The sequence below is a fragment of the Salminus brasiliensis genome, chromosome 14 (genome assembly GCF_030463535.1).
Source record: "Salminus brasiliensis chromosome 14, fSalBra1.hap2, whole genome shotgun sequence".
Taxonomy (NCBI): Eukaryota; Metazoa; Chordata; class Actinopteri; order Characiformes; family Bryconidae; genus Salminus; species Salminus brasiliensis.
This window is the reverse complement of record NC_132891.1, coordinates 16,544,702-16,562,292: the sequence shown is the minus strand read 5'-3', so window position 1 is coordinate 16,562,292 and position 17,591 is coordinate 16,544,702. Positions and strand designations below refer to the sequence as shown.

Below are 17,591 nucleotides of genomic sequence, written 5' to 3'. Positions count from 1 at the left end.
TTTTTGTAACTTTTAGCGGTAAAGAGGCTCCAGTAAAGATACTGTGTTTTACAACCACGTCTGAAACCACAGATCAGATTTCTTAATATTAAAAGAAACCATAGAGAGTCCCGCTGCTCTCCCACTCAAAAGGATCTGGTACTAGTCACATGGCTGGTTGATCAACAGGACTAGCCATTCATTCAAGGATGAAGGACTTGCTGAGTGACTCGCACAACCTGCATTTCACACTGTTTGCAGATCATGAGTTAAGATCTATAATCTGAGATTATGGGAGTGTTTATTGAGTGATGGATAAATGACTTGACTGTACGTGTAAGTGTAGTTGTTCCTCTGGAGATTGACCCAGGGTGCTGGTGATCATTATTAGTGTGTAATGCTTATGTAAGTTGTGCATTTGTGTTTTTCTTTTTTAAGTTATGGAAAGATGGTGGTGAATAGAGGTCCTGGAGCAAAAGACCAGCATGTCTCTGAGCTGCTGGCCTGGCTCAATCAAACTTTACAATCCAGCTTTGTCAAAGTGGAGGAAACATGCTCAGGTATTGTTTAAATCACCAAATGTGTAAAAAAACAAAACAAAGAAAAAACAAACGATACAGTTAGTATCATCAACTCATCAACCTAAACATGGTCATCTATGTGTGTGTTATTTCGCCAGGTGCTGCTTACTGCCAGTTGATGGACTTGATCAACCATGGATGTATTGACCTAAAGAAAGTAAAGTTTAAAGCTGGAGATGAAAACGATATTCTTCACAATGTCAAGCTGCTTGAAGATGCATTCAGCAAGATATTCATGAAAACCGTGAGTTTCCTTGGATTATCAATGCAATATCATACAGTTGCAGTTGAAGTTATTAGGAAAATGTAATCACTAAAATTGTCATTGTATGTTGAACTGTTTGTGTTTAGCTATTTAAACTGTTGATTGTTTGATTGGGTTATTGCAAACAGCTAAAAGTTTGTACATTTTGGTAATAAACCTAATTTGCAATGAAGTCAAGTCAAATTTATTTGTATTGCGCTTTTTATAGCGCTTTTTTGTATAGTGTTGTCACAAAGCAGCTTTACATAATTAGTAATTAGTAAAAGACAGAGACAAAAAAAAGAAGTAACGTAAAACATAAAGGATCAAAGACCCCCAGGATGAATGAAGGATGAATTATTTCAGTCACAGCTGTATTTATTGAGAGATTGAATCCAGTTTAGTGCATTTTATTAGCTCCAACAGAAGTGATTCTACTTCATATTGGATGTTCTTTGTGTTTTGTGTTCTGGTGCTTGGTGGCAGATTGGCATGTTGTTGTAGGAAATAAAATATATGTAGGTTCACTGTGAATCAGCAACTGATATAAGCTTCAGCTATTTAACTGCTTATAATGAAATGTCTTTAGATATGCTGCTGAATTAAAAGAACCTATGCTCTTTGTAATTGTTGGCTGATGTTGGTGATGTATAGTTCTTAGTTCAGTTTTATTTGTTTATTATTATTATTAGTTTTTGATAAGACATTATTGCAACGCAATAGTCATTTTCACATAGCAATGTTTTTTGTTTGTTTTTCTTTCCCTACAGCCAATGAAGCTTGACCTGTTGGTCTGCGGCAACTTTGTAAAGACTTTCAAACTTCTGAAATGGTTCAAAACGTTTTTTGATCGAAATTTTGAGGGAAAGACTTATGATCCTGTGGTGGCACGAGGTGGACAGACCCTGGAGCCCTTCATTCATAAGAAACTAGAAGCTCACGCACAGCTGAACTTCTGTAAGTCTTTAAAGTTTCACTGTGTGGTTTATTTTTCACACTGCATTATTCTTCATTTAGGCACATATTTGACCTAATTTTCTGAAGGCATGTTACTTAGAAGCAAAATTGATTTATTTAATATGAATATTCAGTCATATAGTTATTATAGAGGATGATTAAATAATAAGTTGCTGTAATCATCACATAATGAGTTGTCTTGACCACCACAGTGTGTTCTATTATGGTTATTACAGACATCAACAAAGAGAAAGAAAGGGGGCAAACAAAACAAAACAAAGGAAATATACAAAAATACTCATATTTTAGTGCAATTATTTTTTTCTTAAACTATTTCTTAAACGTGGTGATTATTTAAAACTGATAGTTTTTTACTATTCACAAATAGTAATATGTTGGCTAAAGATGCCACATATTTTAAAGAATAAGTCTTGAAGTTCTGGTCATCAGAATATCAATGGTTTTGCCATGGCAGTTAAGCACCTGCACAGTAATAACTAGGGATGCTTGATTTATATTGAAATCATAGCAGCAGATAATTGCTTTAAAATGACATTAGACTCACATTTGGATTTGGATTATTTAAAAAACTATTATTTTAATAACATATTTGACATCTGAAGTATACATTGTACACACATGGCTTGATGTATAATAATATAATGCTTGGTTTTCACTGGGTTTTTGTTTTTTATGCATTTTGCTGCATTTGTAACATTAGAGAAAGCAATATGACAATATTTTATCGTATCGTGAAACATTTTGTTATCATGGTACACAAAATGCTTTTATAAGTGTATCGCATTTTGTCTACTTCACAAAATATTGCGACAAATATTGTATATAGTAAAAAATATCGTGATATAAAAAGGTACCATATCACCCAGCTGTAAATGTTATTTTTTAGTCTAATTGCAACAATTTTTAAAAGTTCATTTACCGACATTAAAAGATATGTACATAAAAGGATTTGGCTTACTGTGATAGTTCAGTCCTGTTAGTGAGACAGCAGAACTAACTTAGAAAAGTTACCAATTATACATATGAAAACCTTAATGATTTGATTTTTTTTATTACTTGTTGATGGAAAGTATAAAATAATACTTTGTATCACAAAAAGAAAAATCAGTCTGCTACTATGTTATTCTTTAAAATGCTTTCAGAAAAAAAAAATAGGGAATGATAGACAATCTATGCATATGTTAATGGATCGGGTATTGGCTATTTTAATCCTAATTCAGTTTTGAGTCTTTGTTTTAACCACGGTGTTCAGAGCGCCATTTGGTGTCCTCAAGGTGCCATTAACGAACATTATTGACAAGCTGGCAGCAGTGCGGACGCTCTCAAAAGGTTAATAAACAAGTTTAGAGGCTACAGCGAGCCACTGTTTAACAGCGGAACATGACAATAGACCATCACTGAAATGCTCTGTTTTACTAGTGGGAGAAATGCTAATGCTAATACACACATGCTATAAAAACCAATCACAGCAATTCACTCGCTATAAACCAGTTATTTCACATCAGTAGTCGACAAACAATAACAGATATCCGCTCAGATAGTGTACCACTATGTATCAGATTATCACTACTAGTGACTTGACTGCAGTGTTTTAGTGTAACAGGGAGCTGAATGATCAGGGAGGGAGTCAGACTCGTTAATAAGATGTGAAGCTATAAAATAAATCTCTACTAAACTAAATCAGCCAGTCCAGAATGTCTTATTTGCTATATTTTTATACAAACACAAAGATCAGATTGGAATCGGTTGACACTCAGTATAAAGAGACTGATCGGGAAGCAGACTATGCAAGTTAGGCTGGGCGATATGGCCAAAATTCTTATCACAGTGTATTTAAGTAGTAAAGTGTTGCAAAATGATCATTATAATCAGTATACTCAAAATGTCTGATTGCTTCAGTATTCATCACTGTATGTTTTACTATTTTTATTTTTTTCAAATGAATTAATTTTATTTCTATATGCAGGATGCTAGGTTAACCATGCTGTACACTGTACATAGACTGTTGCTGATCTCATTTTTTAATTTCTAATTACTTGATTCTTATTTCTCTGTAGCAAATGAAAGGGCAGATTGTCCTGAAGGTATGAATACTGCTGAAAACACAGATGGTGCAACGCTGCGTTTTATCAAAAGACACTGGCCGGCGTTCTCAGCCAGTGCCAACTCACTTGTTGCAAGCAATGCAACCAGACTAGTGCTGGGCCAGGCATACCCCACTGACATCACAACAGCCTGCATTCAGACTCCTTATTGTCTGTATCTGTACAACACAGTAGAGCTTGTGGAAGGGGAGAAGGGAAGTGTAATCCTAATAGGATATTTTGACCAAGTTGCTGGAAGGCATCAAGTCAAGCTGCTTGACGTCATCCAACCTATAGAAGAGACAAATGCTGCTTTGTTGACCTGCCTAATGGACACACTGAAGAAGTTTGAAATCCCTGTGGTGAATCTAGCAGCATTTTATTCCAATGAAGCAGATCCAGCGGAGCTTATTTCTGGCCTAAAAGCCCTGAATACCACAACTGTGTTTCTGTGTAGCCTCACCGATCTTGCAGGACGAGCATGTCGCAGTGGTATCATGGCAATGAAGCTGTCAGAACAGATCCAGGAACTTCTCAAAAACATCCACAAACACTTTACCTCTCTTCCAGCCTCTCTGAAGAAACAGCTCCGCAGTATGGAGGAGCACAACTTCACTGCATCCTTGACATCCAGTTGTCTTCTCTTGAGAACGGTAGTCCATAATGTGAGCATAGTTTGGTCAGACTTGGTGCAATACTTCAATTCTCTGGATGCTAGTGGCAATGTAAAGGCCATTTGTGGTCTCCTTAATGATCAGTGCCTAAAAGTGAGCTTCTTATTTCTTAGTCACGCTCTGCAGCCTCTCTGTGAGTTACAAGAGAGCATGGATCGTGATGAAGATTTGACAAAAGTCCTTCAAGATGCTTTTGGCTTAGTTCGGCTTTACACATCCAGCTTCTTGCAGCCTAAGGCCGTGGAAAACTTCCTCAGGAGAAGAAATGGGCTTTCCAGAAGCGACTTGAAACATCTCCCAAGAAAAGAGATGAAGCTTGGTGAACAGGTGTCTGAGTATCTTCGACAGAACAATGCCAAACTGACTGCCCATCTAGACCTCTTCTGTAAGAGCGCAGTTTCATTCTACATGGCAGCCTCCTCCTGTATTGTCAAGAGCTTGCCCTTGTCTGACACTGTCCTCAGAAACGTGGCTCTTATCTTGAACCCAGCGGGAAAACTGGAAGTCACTGGAAAATCCGTAATTGATTTAGGTGTCCAGTTTGGGGTTTGCCAATGTGCGGGTGATAGTAACTTGTTAACGGATGAGTTTTACGAGTACCAGTTTGCCGAGCGGGAAAACACAGCTGACCAATCAGTGGAGCAGTACTGGAAGACGGAGCTAAAAATTATGGGAAAGACGTCCATTTTTCGAAAGCTGATCCTGAGGCTCTTGGCCCTGCCTGTAACCTTGAGAATGGAAAGTGTTTTTGCACAGGTGAGTAGCTACACACTGAATAATCATCATGACATTACATGCTATGTTAAATCTGATGATGAGGCGATGGAAAATTAGGATGGATCTTGGGATGTATTACCAATTTGCTATACCTATACTATGAATATGATTGGCTAAATCCTGTAATCTAGTCATTCTTATACAAGCAGTAGTTTAAAATCAGATTCAGAAGCTGTGTTAACATTTTTAAATGAACAACCTACATTGATCTAATTACATCTGATACATTTGTCATTAATTCTAATGCTAAAGGTTGTTGTTGTTGGACTTGATCTCAGGTGTTTAGAGGTGCTGGTGATGATAGTCTGAAAAAGAGAGAAATCATTGAGAATAAGTGCTTGGAAGAGGAGGAGGAGGAGGGTGATGATGATGATGATGATGATGATGTCACTGACAGCAGCTCCTATAAGAGTGCCCCATCACACCCTCTCAGCCCAGAGACCAGTGAGTGTTTAACACCAAATATATGAAACTCCTACTAAAATGCATTATTGTGGGGCATTGCAATTTAGGCTAAGCGATATGGCCAAAATTCTTATCACAGTGTATGTTTAAAGTAGTAGATGGTATGTTGCAAAGTTGTCATGGTATAATCACAATTACCGATGGTATAGATCACCGTGTTTTTAATATTTGTATTTTCTTCTAAAAAGATTTACATGCATAAAGAACTTATACAGGATTTATCACTGGCCTTAGTTGCAGACAGTCAGCCAAGAGGTGTTTGATTGCTGACATGCTTCTTTAGTATATATCAGGAGATGCTAGTTTAACCATGCTAACAAACGCTGTACATGGACTAACGCTGTTTTATTTATTTATTTGGTAAATACATATTGAAATTAAAATTTACTTGCTTCATACATTGATTGAAAAATGTATTCAAATACCAAAAAAACTAAGTTGAGTACAACAACATGGACATACCTTATTTAAAAACATTAACACTAAACACTAAAACTGGAACAGTTATTTAAATTTCTGCTCCAACATTCTGTTGACAGAGAATTTATTTTAGTTTTTATGGATGGTTGGATTGGATTTCATGCAGTTCAGCAACTGATTTGTTGTACTTTTGCTTTTGTGAGCAGCCTAGCAGGCTGTGAAAGAGTCCATAGACCTAGATACTAAAGACATTGTTGGTGCTTTTAGAAAAGCTTTCTTTTTTACACCATTTCATGACCTAAACACAGAGTTTGATTTTCAGATGTTATTGACTTGACTGAAGTGGAGGAAATCATGGATACAAACACCAATGCCCCTGGTTCAGCTACAGAAGCGAAAAGGAAAACAAAAGGTTCAGTAAAATGACTACATTTGCCAAATAATGATTTCTCATTAATATGCTTTACACACCTTTGTCCTTTTAGTGCAAAGTCTTAAATTATTTATATTTTTATACTTGGCAGAAAAGCCTTGTTTTTCAGAATCAATCGTAATTGATGACGATGATACTGAAGATGATAATGATGACGATGATGGTACTGATGGTGATGTTATGTGGATTGATGATCCAGAGGTATCTAGTGGTTCAGTTTTTCTTTTCAGAATATGTACTGTATTTTTTTTATTGTTGAAACACATTGTTGAGTATAATTTCTTATTTGTAGCCAGTTAACAGCTTGGTGAAAAACATCATTCCAACATCTAACAAAAAGCAAATGGATCGCTCATGCCAGGTACACTGAATTCTTGTCTTTGCTTTAATTAGTGCACAATAAAGATTAGATTACTAAAGATTAAATTACACTGAGGTATTCCTTTAGGCACTCACCTACTGTGTCTTTTCTCTACCTGTAGGATGATGAGGGGTTTGCTCCAGGGGACATGGTGTGGGGAAAGGTGGAGGGCTTTGCTATTTGGCCTGGTCTGGTGCAGGAGTGGACTAGAAAGGAGGACAGAGAGTGTAAAATTTTGTGGTTTGGGGATGGTATGGTCTCCAAGGTAAGAAAAAGAAGAACCTGTATGTTATGTTCTGGACTCCTCCAGCTGCTAGGATTTGAGATGCTATTTTGTTTTTTTTTTTGCTGTCATTGCAGACCCGGACAGATGGTCTCCAGCCTTACTCTGCATTTTCACAGTGCTTCTGCACTAATTCCTTTGCAACTGTGACCACATACAAGGATGCCATCTTTCGATCTCTGCAGGTTAGATATACCATGTTGAAAAGGTCACTAAAGTCATTTTTTGTGTCTTAAAATGCCTTTAATCTCACTCTTTCCTATTGTGTAATTAATTACAATTCAATAAGATCCAGTCAGCAATTAATTGTCATTAAATTACAAGCACAATTACAATTCAGTAAATTTCAACAATATCTATTGTCAGTTCACACACAAAACTGAAAGAATTATGAATAACAAATACTAAATAAATGATCCTTATCCACTTCATTATCTCTTAACCTTCTGGTTGCTTTTTAAGAAAATTACAGAAACGAATCAGTGTTGAGTCAAGCTGTTATTAGATTGTTCAGTTTGTTGCATGAAGCTTTTATTTCATCATTATTATTATTTTTTTTTACTATTCTAATGGAAATGTACCTTTATGGCATTGTATATTGAACTGGCTCTCATATACAAAAACATTGTTTCTGTGCTTGTCAACCGACATCATTATATTGTGATCTCTGCCTAGTGAGAGGCTGAGTCACCTGACTGGAGGACCATGCGAAACTCTGTCATACTCGCAGGCAACAATGCGAGTCAATCCAAGCGCACCAATAACACCCAACATACTACTTCTCTAAACCCGAGTCTCTTTGGGTGGCAGAGTGCTCCTTCCAAGCTTCAGATTTAAAACACATCTTTGTAATTAATCACCTCAAGATAATTATGATAGATAAAAAATATCTCAAATCAAGTGATTAAGTGTGGCAGATGTTAACTAAATATCACTGTACTCCGAATGAGAGAGTATCTGAATAGTAGTTATTAAGAATCTGTCACTATTGATGTATTTTGTGTATGATTCCATGTATTTTGTTAAATATTGTGTGTCTTGAAAATGTCTTTACATTTTGTCACATAGTGTATGTGTATATAATTTTTGGTAGTGGATGTTGAGATTTTTGATTATTATGATTTTGATTATGATTTTGATTATTATTATCAGAATCAGAATCTCTTTATTTCACCAAGTATGTTACCCATACAAGGAATTTGTCTTGGTGAGAGCAACACGCATGACAAGTAACAAAGAAACACAGGACACAGTCTTAAACTAAAGGAAAATGACACTAAACAATAAAACAATAAAATTATAATTACTGTTTTCCTACAGGTGGCTGCTAACCGCAGTGAAAAAGTCTTTTCTCTTAAGTCGGACTCCAAGAATGAGCTACTAAGAGTTCTGCTGGACTGGGCTTTCGGAGGCTTTAAACCTGCAGGCCCAGTTGGATTTAAACTTCAAACAAAACAAAATGCAGCACCATCACTAGAAATCGGTACTTTACTTTAAACATCCCCACCTTCTTCCATTTTTTGGGGAACCCATCTGTCTAATGTCTGTCCTTTGCTGTTATTGTTATTTTTCAGAATGCAGTAAAGTTTTCAATTGGAGCCCAGAAGAAGAGAAAGCAGAGACACATGTGAACAAGACTCTACGTTGTGGGAAACCTAGAAAGTCATTCAGCTTGAAAAAGGCGTCTGTCTGCTTGAAGAACATATCCAAATCTGTGGACCTGCAGAATGGCTGGTTGAACCTAAAGGATGAAGACGTTAGCAAAAAGTTAAACTTGAAGGAGAATTCCTCACAATCTGTGAAGAATTCGCCTCTACCTGACAGTCGGCCAGCTCCCAGAAAACAAAAACCAGTCTCCAAGAACAAAGATCCGAACAAGAACCAAAGCCTCAGAGTACAGAAAAAGCAAAACCAGAACAGGCGTATGTATATTGTTCCTGCTGTCTTTGTAACCTTTCACAAAATCTTTTTTTTTGTTTACAATGGTTTATTCAGATTTTCCATTAAGCTTTCTTGCATGCTTCCTGCAGATCAAATGGTACATGAGGTCTTGGTCCAAGGGAAGAATATTGAAGGTGAGGAATAGTTTATCATATTTTTCACAGTGCAGTTGTTTCAGTGGTGGCTCAGCAGTTAGAGCTCCAGGCTATTGATGACAGGGTTGTTGGTTCAATGCCCGGGCTCGGCAGGCTGCCACTGAGCAAGGCCCTTTACCCTCTCTGCTCCCCGGGCACCGCAACAATGGCTGCCCACCGCTCCGGGCGTGTGTGCTCACTGTTCACTGTGTGTTTCACTGGTGTATATGTATGTGTTCACTGCACGGATGGAATAGAAGTTCCATCAAAAGATTGTCTTGTCTTGTCTTTAACTTTTATTTTTGTTTTGCATTTTAAGATTTCTGCCTTTCGTGTGGCTCTGGATGTGTTGAGATCTATCATCCACTGTTTGAAGGGAGTCTGTGTTTAACATGCAAGGTAAACTTCTGTAAAAATGTTTTGATGGGAGCATTGTGAAATGTTCATGTTGGAATTTTGTACTTGCAGTTTTTAATCTAATTGAGATACAACTGCATTTTTGCATCTTAGGGATTGATGGTTTTATTGTCAATGCATGCAAGGTTTTAAAGAGTTCAACAAACATATTGCTTAAACCGTTTAGGATTAACAGTGTGATTATCTCAGGAAGGTAGGCATAGAGCTTCTTAGTTTGGTAATTGGTGTCTATGGGTTCCAGACCTAATGCAGCCATTGACTCCAAAGGATTTCTTGATTGTGTAAAAACAGCTGCAATTCCTAAATGGCTAATGCAACATTTGGTAAACCCCTTGAATTCAATATGAAAATCTATTATCACATCTCAATTACTTAATTTCCAATCCATTGAGATGGTGCACAGAGGCTAATGGCAGTCATTTTGACTCTGTCCAAATACTTAGACAACAAATTGTCGAAATATGTATGACATCACTGTATGCCTCTTGTTAAATGTGTGGATGTGCCTTGTGTAGGACAATTTCACAGAGACGCTGTATCGGTATGATGATGACGGCTACCAGTCGTATTGCACTGTTTGCTGTGCTGGGCTAGAAGTGATCCTGTGTGGACGTGGCAGCTGCTCTCGGTGAGTTTAGGGTCAAAAAATGCTTCATGCCCTCAGTTTAAACATTTCTCTGATTTGGACAAATAAACTATTCTGTAAACATTATATATATATATATATATATATATTTCTCTCAAAACAATAAAAGCAAATATCCGAGCTTGTTTTGTCTCCTGTGCGTAGCTCCTACTGTGTGGACTGTGTGGACACCTTGATTGGTAAAGGAATGTTTAACCAGCTAAAGGACCTGGACCCTTGGATCTGTTACCTGTGTGCACCAGAGAGCAGCTCTGGGGCTTTAAAACCTAGACATGACTGGAGTATCCGCGTCCAAGGTTTTTTTGCTAACAACAGCGCTATGGAATTTGTAAGTGACTGTTTTCTTAATACTCCTCTGTCTTTTTACTGTGCATTGTAGAGGTTTACATGTGGTTAGATTCTTAACCCCTTAACATTAATTAAAACATACAATAGAAATACATTTGCACACACCTGGTTGAATCTTGTAAAACAATTGATCCTAATGCTAGAGTGACCATCTTTTTTTTTTTTTTTCAACAAAGAGGATATTGTGGACGTTGGTATCCGTGGCTGGGGTGTTTCAGAGGGCCTAAGTTGTATGTTGAAATGAAAAGAGATAATTTGGTAATTTAGGCTATTTATTGGTCTTGTGGAATAAGTTTGTTTATGTATTAATGCATACATTAACATACTAAAGTTGCATTGTTTGAGAGGTATTTCCATTCTCTCACATACGCATTGCCACGGTCCTATAAGTTAGGCTTTCTTGAACCTTAAGGTGGATATCAGTGTGTACCATACCGACTAAACTTGCATGAAACCAGTTCCTCTCACATTACTAGGACACACAGATAGCAAAACATACATGAATGTGTAGTAGCTTACTGCTGTTTCTCCCAGAGTTGGAACTTGCACAGAAAATGGGTAGAAAACATTTGGGTAAGGATGTGAGCTGTAATCAGGGTTACAGGTGGTATAAAGTCATGCATCATAGCCTTGACATTTTCTGTAACGTATGAACACTCACTCATCTCTCATGCAGTCATAGTTTTGGCTCCTTTGGCTCCCATGCCAAAGTAAAAACACTAAGAGCATGCCTTTGCTTATTCTCTTGCTGCTAGGTATAAGCCCTATTTGAGTCCTATTGGAACTGAATACTTTGTTACTTCTCTAAGAATAAAAATGTCATTTTACCTCCGTACATATTATCTTCTGCCAAGTTGCTGCACACTTTAATATATTTTATTAAAACACCCAACTCTAATTAATTACAGAGTAAAATTAAAATGTATAAGGTCAGTACTATGCATGAGATACCACACACCACAACACAAACCATTAAAATATAGATTTTATAGATATAAATAATAATAATAGGACCTATATTATCTATAATAATTGCACTATTGCAGTAGTGTTATTTTGTGCATTCGGTTTTTGTCACCTCTTTCACCGACCTCTGTCCTCCACAGGAGCCACATCGTGTTTACCCATCAATCCCTGCTAACCTTCGTCGTCCAATCAGAGTCCTCTCATTATTTGATGGCATTTCCACAGGTACGTCACAAGCCTATTGAATGGTTCTGTTTGTTCTAGCCTTTCATGATCTAAAAAAATGGGATTCCCTACTTTGTGATGTTTGTAAAATAACACTGTGTGTATCCTGTTGTAGGATATCTTGTACTAAAGGATCTGGGCTTTAAAGTGGAAAAGTATGTTGCGTCGGAAATAGATGACGAATCCATCGCTGTCTCTATTGTCAACCATGATGGAAAAATCACTCAAGTGGATGATGTCCGAAAAATCACTAAAAAACATGTACGTTTACATATTAATTTTTGTAAGAGATCTTCTCTACTCAACTGAAGAGTTTTGGAAGAGGGAGGTTAAATGAGCTGATCAATTGACCAGTAACCCTTTTTTTCTTGCAGCAGTAATATTTATTTGTTCCATTTATATCTCACCTTTCTTAAAATCATCAAAACTGTGTTGTTCAGATTGAGAAATGGGGTCCATTTGATCTTCTTATTGGAGGAAGTCCATGCAACGACCTGTCGATAGTAAACCCTGCCCGGAAAGGCTTGTTTGGTAAGGCACTTACACCTGAAAACGTAAATCTGTCACTTCTCTGTCTGTCTGTTTAGAATCTGATCCTACTGATCTCTTCATGTGCCTGGGTGTGGGACTTTACCTGATATGTTTCGTTTTTTTCACTGGCAATCTGCCCATATCTGCTATAATAAAAGGAACTTTTGTTTCCTTTTATGGTTAGAACCCCTTACGTTTATCAAACCAGTGAAAAGGCCCAGGATAGCTTTCCTCACTCTTTACTTAATGGCAAGTGCTTGAGAGTGCCACTTTCTTTAATTAATTTAGTTTATGGCATAATCATTTTAAATGCATTTAAATGCACAAAATTATGTTTACATTAGAAACTACAAACCACCTCTGCTACAAATGAAAACATAAACTTTTCTTTCTACTACGCACTGTTCAATTCAGCTGTGCAAATGTAATAACTCAGGGTAAGTCTGGTAACTCGATGCCAATACAATTAATTAATCAGATTTAGAATCTCTTTATTTACACTAAGAAAGACAAATACACTAAACGATACATATAATCAGAATAAAATGTCTAAAAAGTACTAAAGTAATAAAGAGCTGTAGAAAAAAAATTATCATAAGTGTGTACTTGTACAGGTATGAATATTGCATATTCATATGTAGCCTGAGTAGACATCTATATACAAACTATTATGTACAGATATAATGATATATACATCTACATTTATCTGTACAGCTGTGCAAACAATCATAGTTAAATTTAATTCAATGTTAAAATAATGAAATATAATTGTATGTTGTTTAAGCAATACAAGCTTTCCTTTCTCAAAACATAACTATTACATATGTTTGTTAAATGTAAAAATACATTGCATTTTTACATGACCTCTAATACAATTTAGCTGAATCTGTATAAAATGCTCAAAAATATAACTGCTTTAATTTTTGTATGAGGAATATGGAGTTTATATGCTTATATAAGTGGTACTATGTTATAGAAACCAAGAGGGAGATCAAAATAATAATTCTGTGAGCTATACACTATGTAGTAAACTGAAAAAAACGATGATAAAAATGACTATCGGCCCTCTTGAAGTCTCTTACTGATTGCTGTCAAAATCAATAAATTACAAACAAAATTATGCTTCTATGGATATTTGTTCATGAGTGCTCTGCTCTCGCTCTCTCTCCTTTGTGCTCTACTCTCAAGCTAAATTTTTCATCATCTCAGTTAATTAGCGGATATACGTCACTTCACACACTACACTGTACTATTTCTTTTTGTGTAAACCTTTGTAAACCCTTGCAGAGGGCACAGGCAGGCTCTTCTTCGACTACTATCGGCTGCTGAACATCATGAAGCCGAAGGAGGATGACCCGCGACCGTTCTTCTGGCTGTTTGAGAACGTTGTTTTCATGAACACCAGTGACAAAGTCAATATCTGCCGTTTCCTAGAGGTGAGGCATCTAAATAAGCTTGGTTCCTATTTTCAGTATAGCATGTGGTAAAGTTCAGCATGATGTTTATGTTGAAACTAAAGATATAATTTTTCGGTTGTTATGGTCTGGGGATGTAGATGTGGTAGAATATTGAATCTCTTTTGTGTTGTGTTTACAGTGTAACCCGGTCCTTATTGATGCTGTTAAAGTGAGCCCAGCTCACAGAGCCCGCTACTTCTGGGGGAACATCCCAGGCATGAACAGGTGTGTGAATTTTATTTCTTTATTTATTTTTATTGTTAGTTTTCCATCATTGTATGGGCACTCAGATCTGCCAATCTGCCACAATTTGACATCAGAATAGGGAGCTATGAGCTAGCACTGAAAAAAACAAAATAACAATCAATGATGACAGATTGACAGTCTCTCCCATGTTACCTAACGTTCTTGAGTATGCTCCCATGTCTCATTGGCAGCCTGGCCGCTTTCTTTAGTGTTCTTGCTAATGCACTGTGTGCTTGCTTCTTTACTTGTGTTTTATCTTTAGCTTGTAGTATAGGCTGGTTTTTGAATATACTTTTAACTAGATTCTGCTAATACTCTTGTCTTTGGGTTAACATAGACGCTTGGTGCTCATTAGTTGATTCAGGTGCTGATTTAGGTGTAGTTTCAGGTCAGCTAAAAGTGTGCATTGCAGAGGAGGGGCCAGCAGCCTAATTCTTGATAAATTAGGTGTGTAGCCACTCAGAAATCAGTGTGCTGGCTTTTACTTGGGTTTCATCTTCAGCTTTAACGTTTCCAAGTTCAGCCATGTCACTTCACTGCTGCGTTTTCTTCACTGGCTTCCTGTAGCTGCTCGCATCAGATTCAAAACTCTGACACTGGCCTACAAAGCCAAGAACGGACAAGCCCCTCCGTACTTGATGGTAATGGTCAAAAGCAGATCTGCACCAAGAGCTTCAAGCTTGGAGCTTCAAGTACGGCTTTGCTCGATCCGCCATCCCTTAAAATCCATGGAAGACAAGCGTCCAGGCTTTTTCTGTCCTTGCACCGAAGTGGTGGAACGAGCTTCCCCTGGGTGTCCGAACAGCGGAAACACAGACTGAAGACCCTCCTCTTCCGAGAATACTTGGGCGAAAAGTAGAGTACTATGGTCTCCTTATTGACTTGTGTTTAGTAGGGGTATCTTTGAAATTTTAGCCTGTTCAAACTAGCTGAGTTTTTTCTTGGGTAAATAGCAAAGCACTTTTGTAAGTCGCTCTGGATAAGAGCGTCCGCTAAATGCATTAAATGTTAATGCACTGACGCACTGATGACTATTGTCTTCTACCAAGGTAAACGGAGGCTCTGATGCTGTTCTCCGTTCACACAGGACTACATATAGTGCAAAAACTACACCGTAACTTTATGTGGAAACTGCATGTAGTTTATTTTGCAAAATGGGTGCAGTTCTGAATAAATCCATTGTCAGTCTCTGAAACCATGGTTATCGTTACTCTGCCGTTATCAAATCCCCATTTCTTCAGATGCTTGAATTTTTATCCTAAACAAAAAATTAAACAAATTAAATGACTGCAATCTCTCATTCCTTCCTTGGTGGTCCAGCTGTTTAGCTTGTTATTCCTCTGAGTGTCTTCACAGGTCATGGAAGAACTTGTAGAACATGTACATATAGGAGTTCTACATGCATATGAACGAATCAGTTTCCATTGCTTTTCATGTAATTACTAAATAATAATCCACAGGATGTAAGAAGTCAGTCCAAGACTGTCTCCATCCTCCCCCTGAAGAGCTACCTTTCTGCAGGTTTCAGCTCCAACCCTAATCTAACACACCCCATTCAGTCAAGCAGGAATGTCTAAAGGCAGTTATGAGATGGATCAGCTGGGATTGGAATAGCGCTGGATCCAAAGTCTGAGAGAAGCTGGCTCACAGACATTGACCAAAGGATGTTTGTTTGTCAGTATATAAAGTTGTGTTTTCAGAAGTTAGTTTCAGGTATCTTTCATGTAGCTACAGCATCACATTCAGACAGATTATCGTTCAGGTTGTTACATTATCTTACATCTGTTAAAGGTCTGTCCCCCTTTAGGCAGAATTGCATGTTTTTATTGTTGTTGCTGAGCATTTTACAGAGTTTTGTAAAATGCTATTTCATTTCTCTCCAGACCAATCATTGCCTCTCAGAAAGACAAGCTGACCCTCCAGGAATGCCTCGAACCTGGCCGCACTGCTAAGGTCTGGCACAGTATATTCATTTATTATAGGATTGAAAATGAATTTTTAGGACCATTTGTTCATTTCAAAATAAAAGACACTGCTCTAATTCTCCACGTTTCCATTTCTGATTTACATTTTAGTTTCTCAAAGTACGGACCATCACCACACGCTCAAACTCCCTTAAGCAGGGGGCCAACGACAGGCATTTCCCCATTTCAGTGAATGGAAAGGATGATGGCATGTGGATCACCGAACTGGAGAAGTGAGTCATTCCCTCTTCCACTTAAATCTAATGCCAACCATGCATCCTAATGGTGAACAGCGGCCCTAACAGTGTTGTTGTTCTTGTGTCAGGATTTTTGGATTTCCCAAGCATTATACAGACGTGAAGAACATGGGCCGTTTGCAGAGACAGAAGGTGTTGGGTAAATCCTGGAGTGTCCCAGTGATCAGACATCTCTTTGCGCCGCTGAAGGATTACTTTGCCTGTGAAGAGGTTCCGTCAAAAAATGCAGAGCTTTAAGAGAACTTAAAGAACTTGGTCACAGATCAAGACTCAGGAACTGATTGATTGTAACTTGTGATTTTCACATTTTTATATTTTTTAAATAATGATTTAAAGATACTGATTAAATTTTATCTGCTGTATCAAATTGGTATTTTATGGTAATGCAAAATGATTTTTTAATTGCTTGACATTTGTCTTTTAAGTAACCAATTTGAAGAGCGTGAACAAAAGAGCAATTTAAATAAAATGGGTAAATGTCTGAAGGGTTGTGTGTCAGTTGTGTATGCAAGCCTGTGTGTGAGGTTTTGTAGATACATCGATCATAACATTAACTGAAAGGTGAAGTGAAGAACATTGATTTTCTTCATCTACAGTGGCATCTGTCAAGGGGTGGCATATATTAGGCAGCAAGGGAACAGTCAGTTCTTGAAGGTGGTGTGTTAAAAGAAGGAAAAATGGGCAAGCATAAGCGCCTGAGCCTCTTTAACCAAAGGGCCAAATTGTGATGGATAAACGACTGGGTCAGATCATCTAAACGTCAGGCAGGTTGTTGTTTTTGTTTTGTTTTGTTTTTTTGGTCAGTACCTACCAACAGTAGTTTGAGGAAGGAGAACCGGTGCATCTAAGGATCTACGGAGGTTCCACCTCACAACTTACAGAACTTAATGCTGACACCTTCAGAGGTCTTGTGGAGTCCATGCCTCAAATGGTCACATCTGTTGTGGCGGCACAAGGAGGACCTGCTCCTCACACTGATCAGCCATAAAAATAAAACCACCTGCTTAATATAGAACCCTATAATACATAATATATTCTATAATTAAGGTGACCATGTTAACCAGGGGTCGGCGGTCACAGGGACAGGAGAGTGTTACAGTGCAGACATGAACTTTTTCAAATAAAAGCCAGATCCCAGACTTTTAAGGCAACGTTTACCTTCAGCCTTTTTTTTTAAAAA

General features: G+C 37.5%; 1 protein-coding gene across 1 annotated transcript; it reads left to right on the top strand.

Moving 5' to 3' along the window:
* Window positions 1-427: 427 nt before the first annotated feature.
* Window positions 428-16,774, top strand: LOC140577461 (uncharacterized). Its single transcript, XM_072697448.1, is given in 24 exon segments — window positions 428-539; window positions 659-804; window positions 1,575-1,685; window positions 3,899-5,296; window positions 5,686-5,765; window positions 6,511-6,614; window positions 6,727-6,836; window positions 6,928-6,996; window positions 7,118-7,261; window positions 7,357-7,464; window positions 8,600-8,740; window positions 9,063-9,173; window positions 9,288-9,354; window positions 9,674-9,753; window positions 10,287-10,399; window positions 10,562-10,745; window positions 11,872-11,956; window positions 12,072-12,217; window positions 12,397-12,487; window positions 13,775-13,923; window positions 14,084-14,169; window positions 16,074-16,143; window positions 16,266-16,387; window positions 16,480-16,774. Coding segments are annotated over 24 exon segments (3,996 nt in total). The 3' UTR covers window positions 16,649-16,774.
* Window positions 16,775-17,591: the final 817 nt, after the last annotated feature.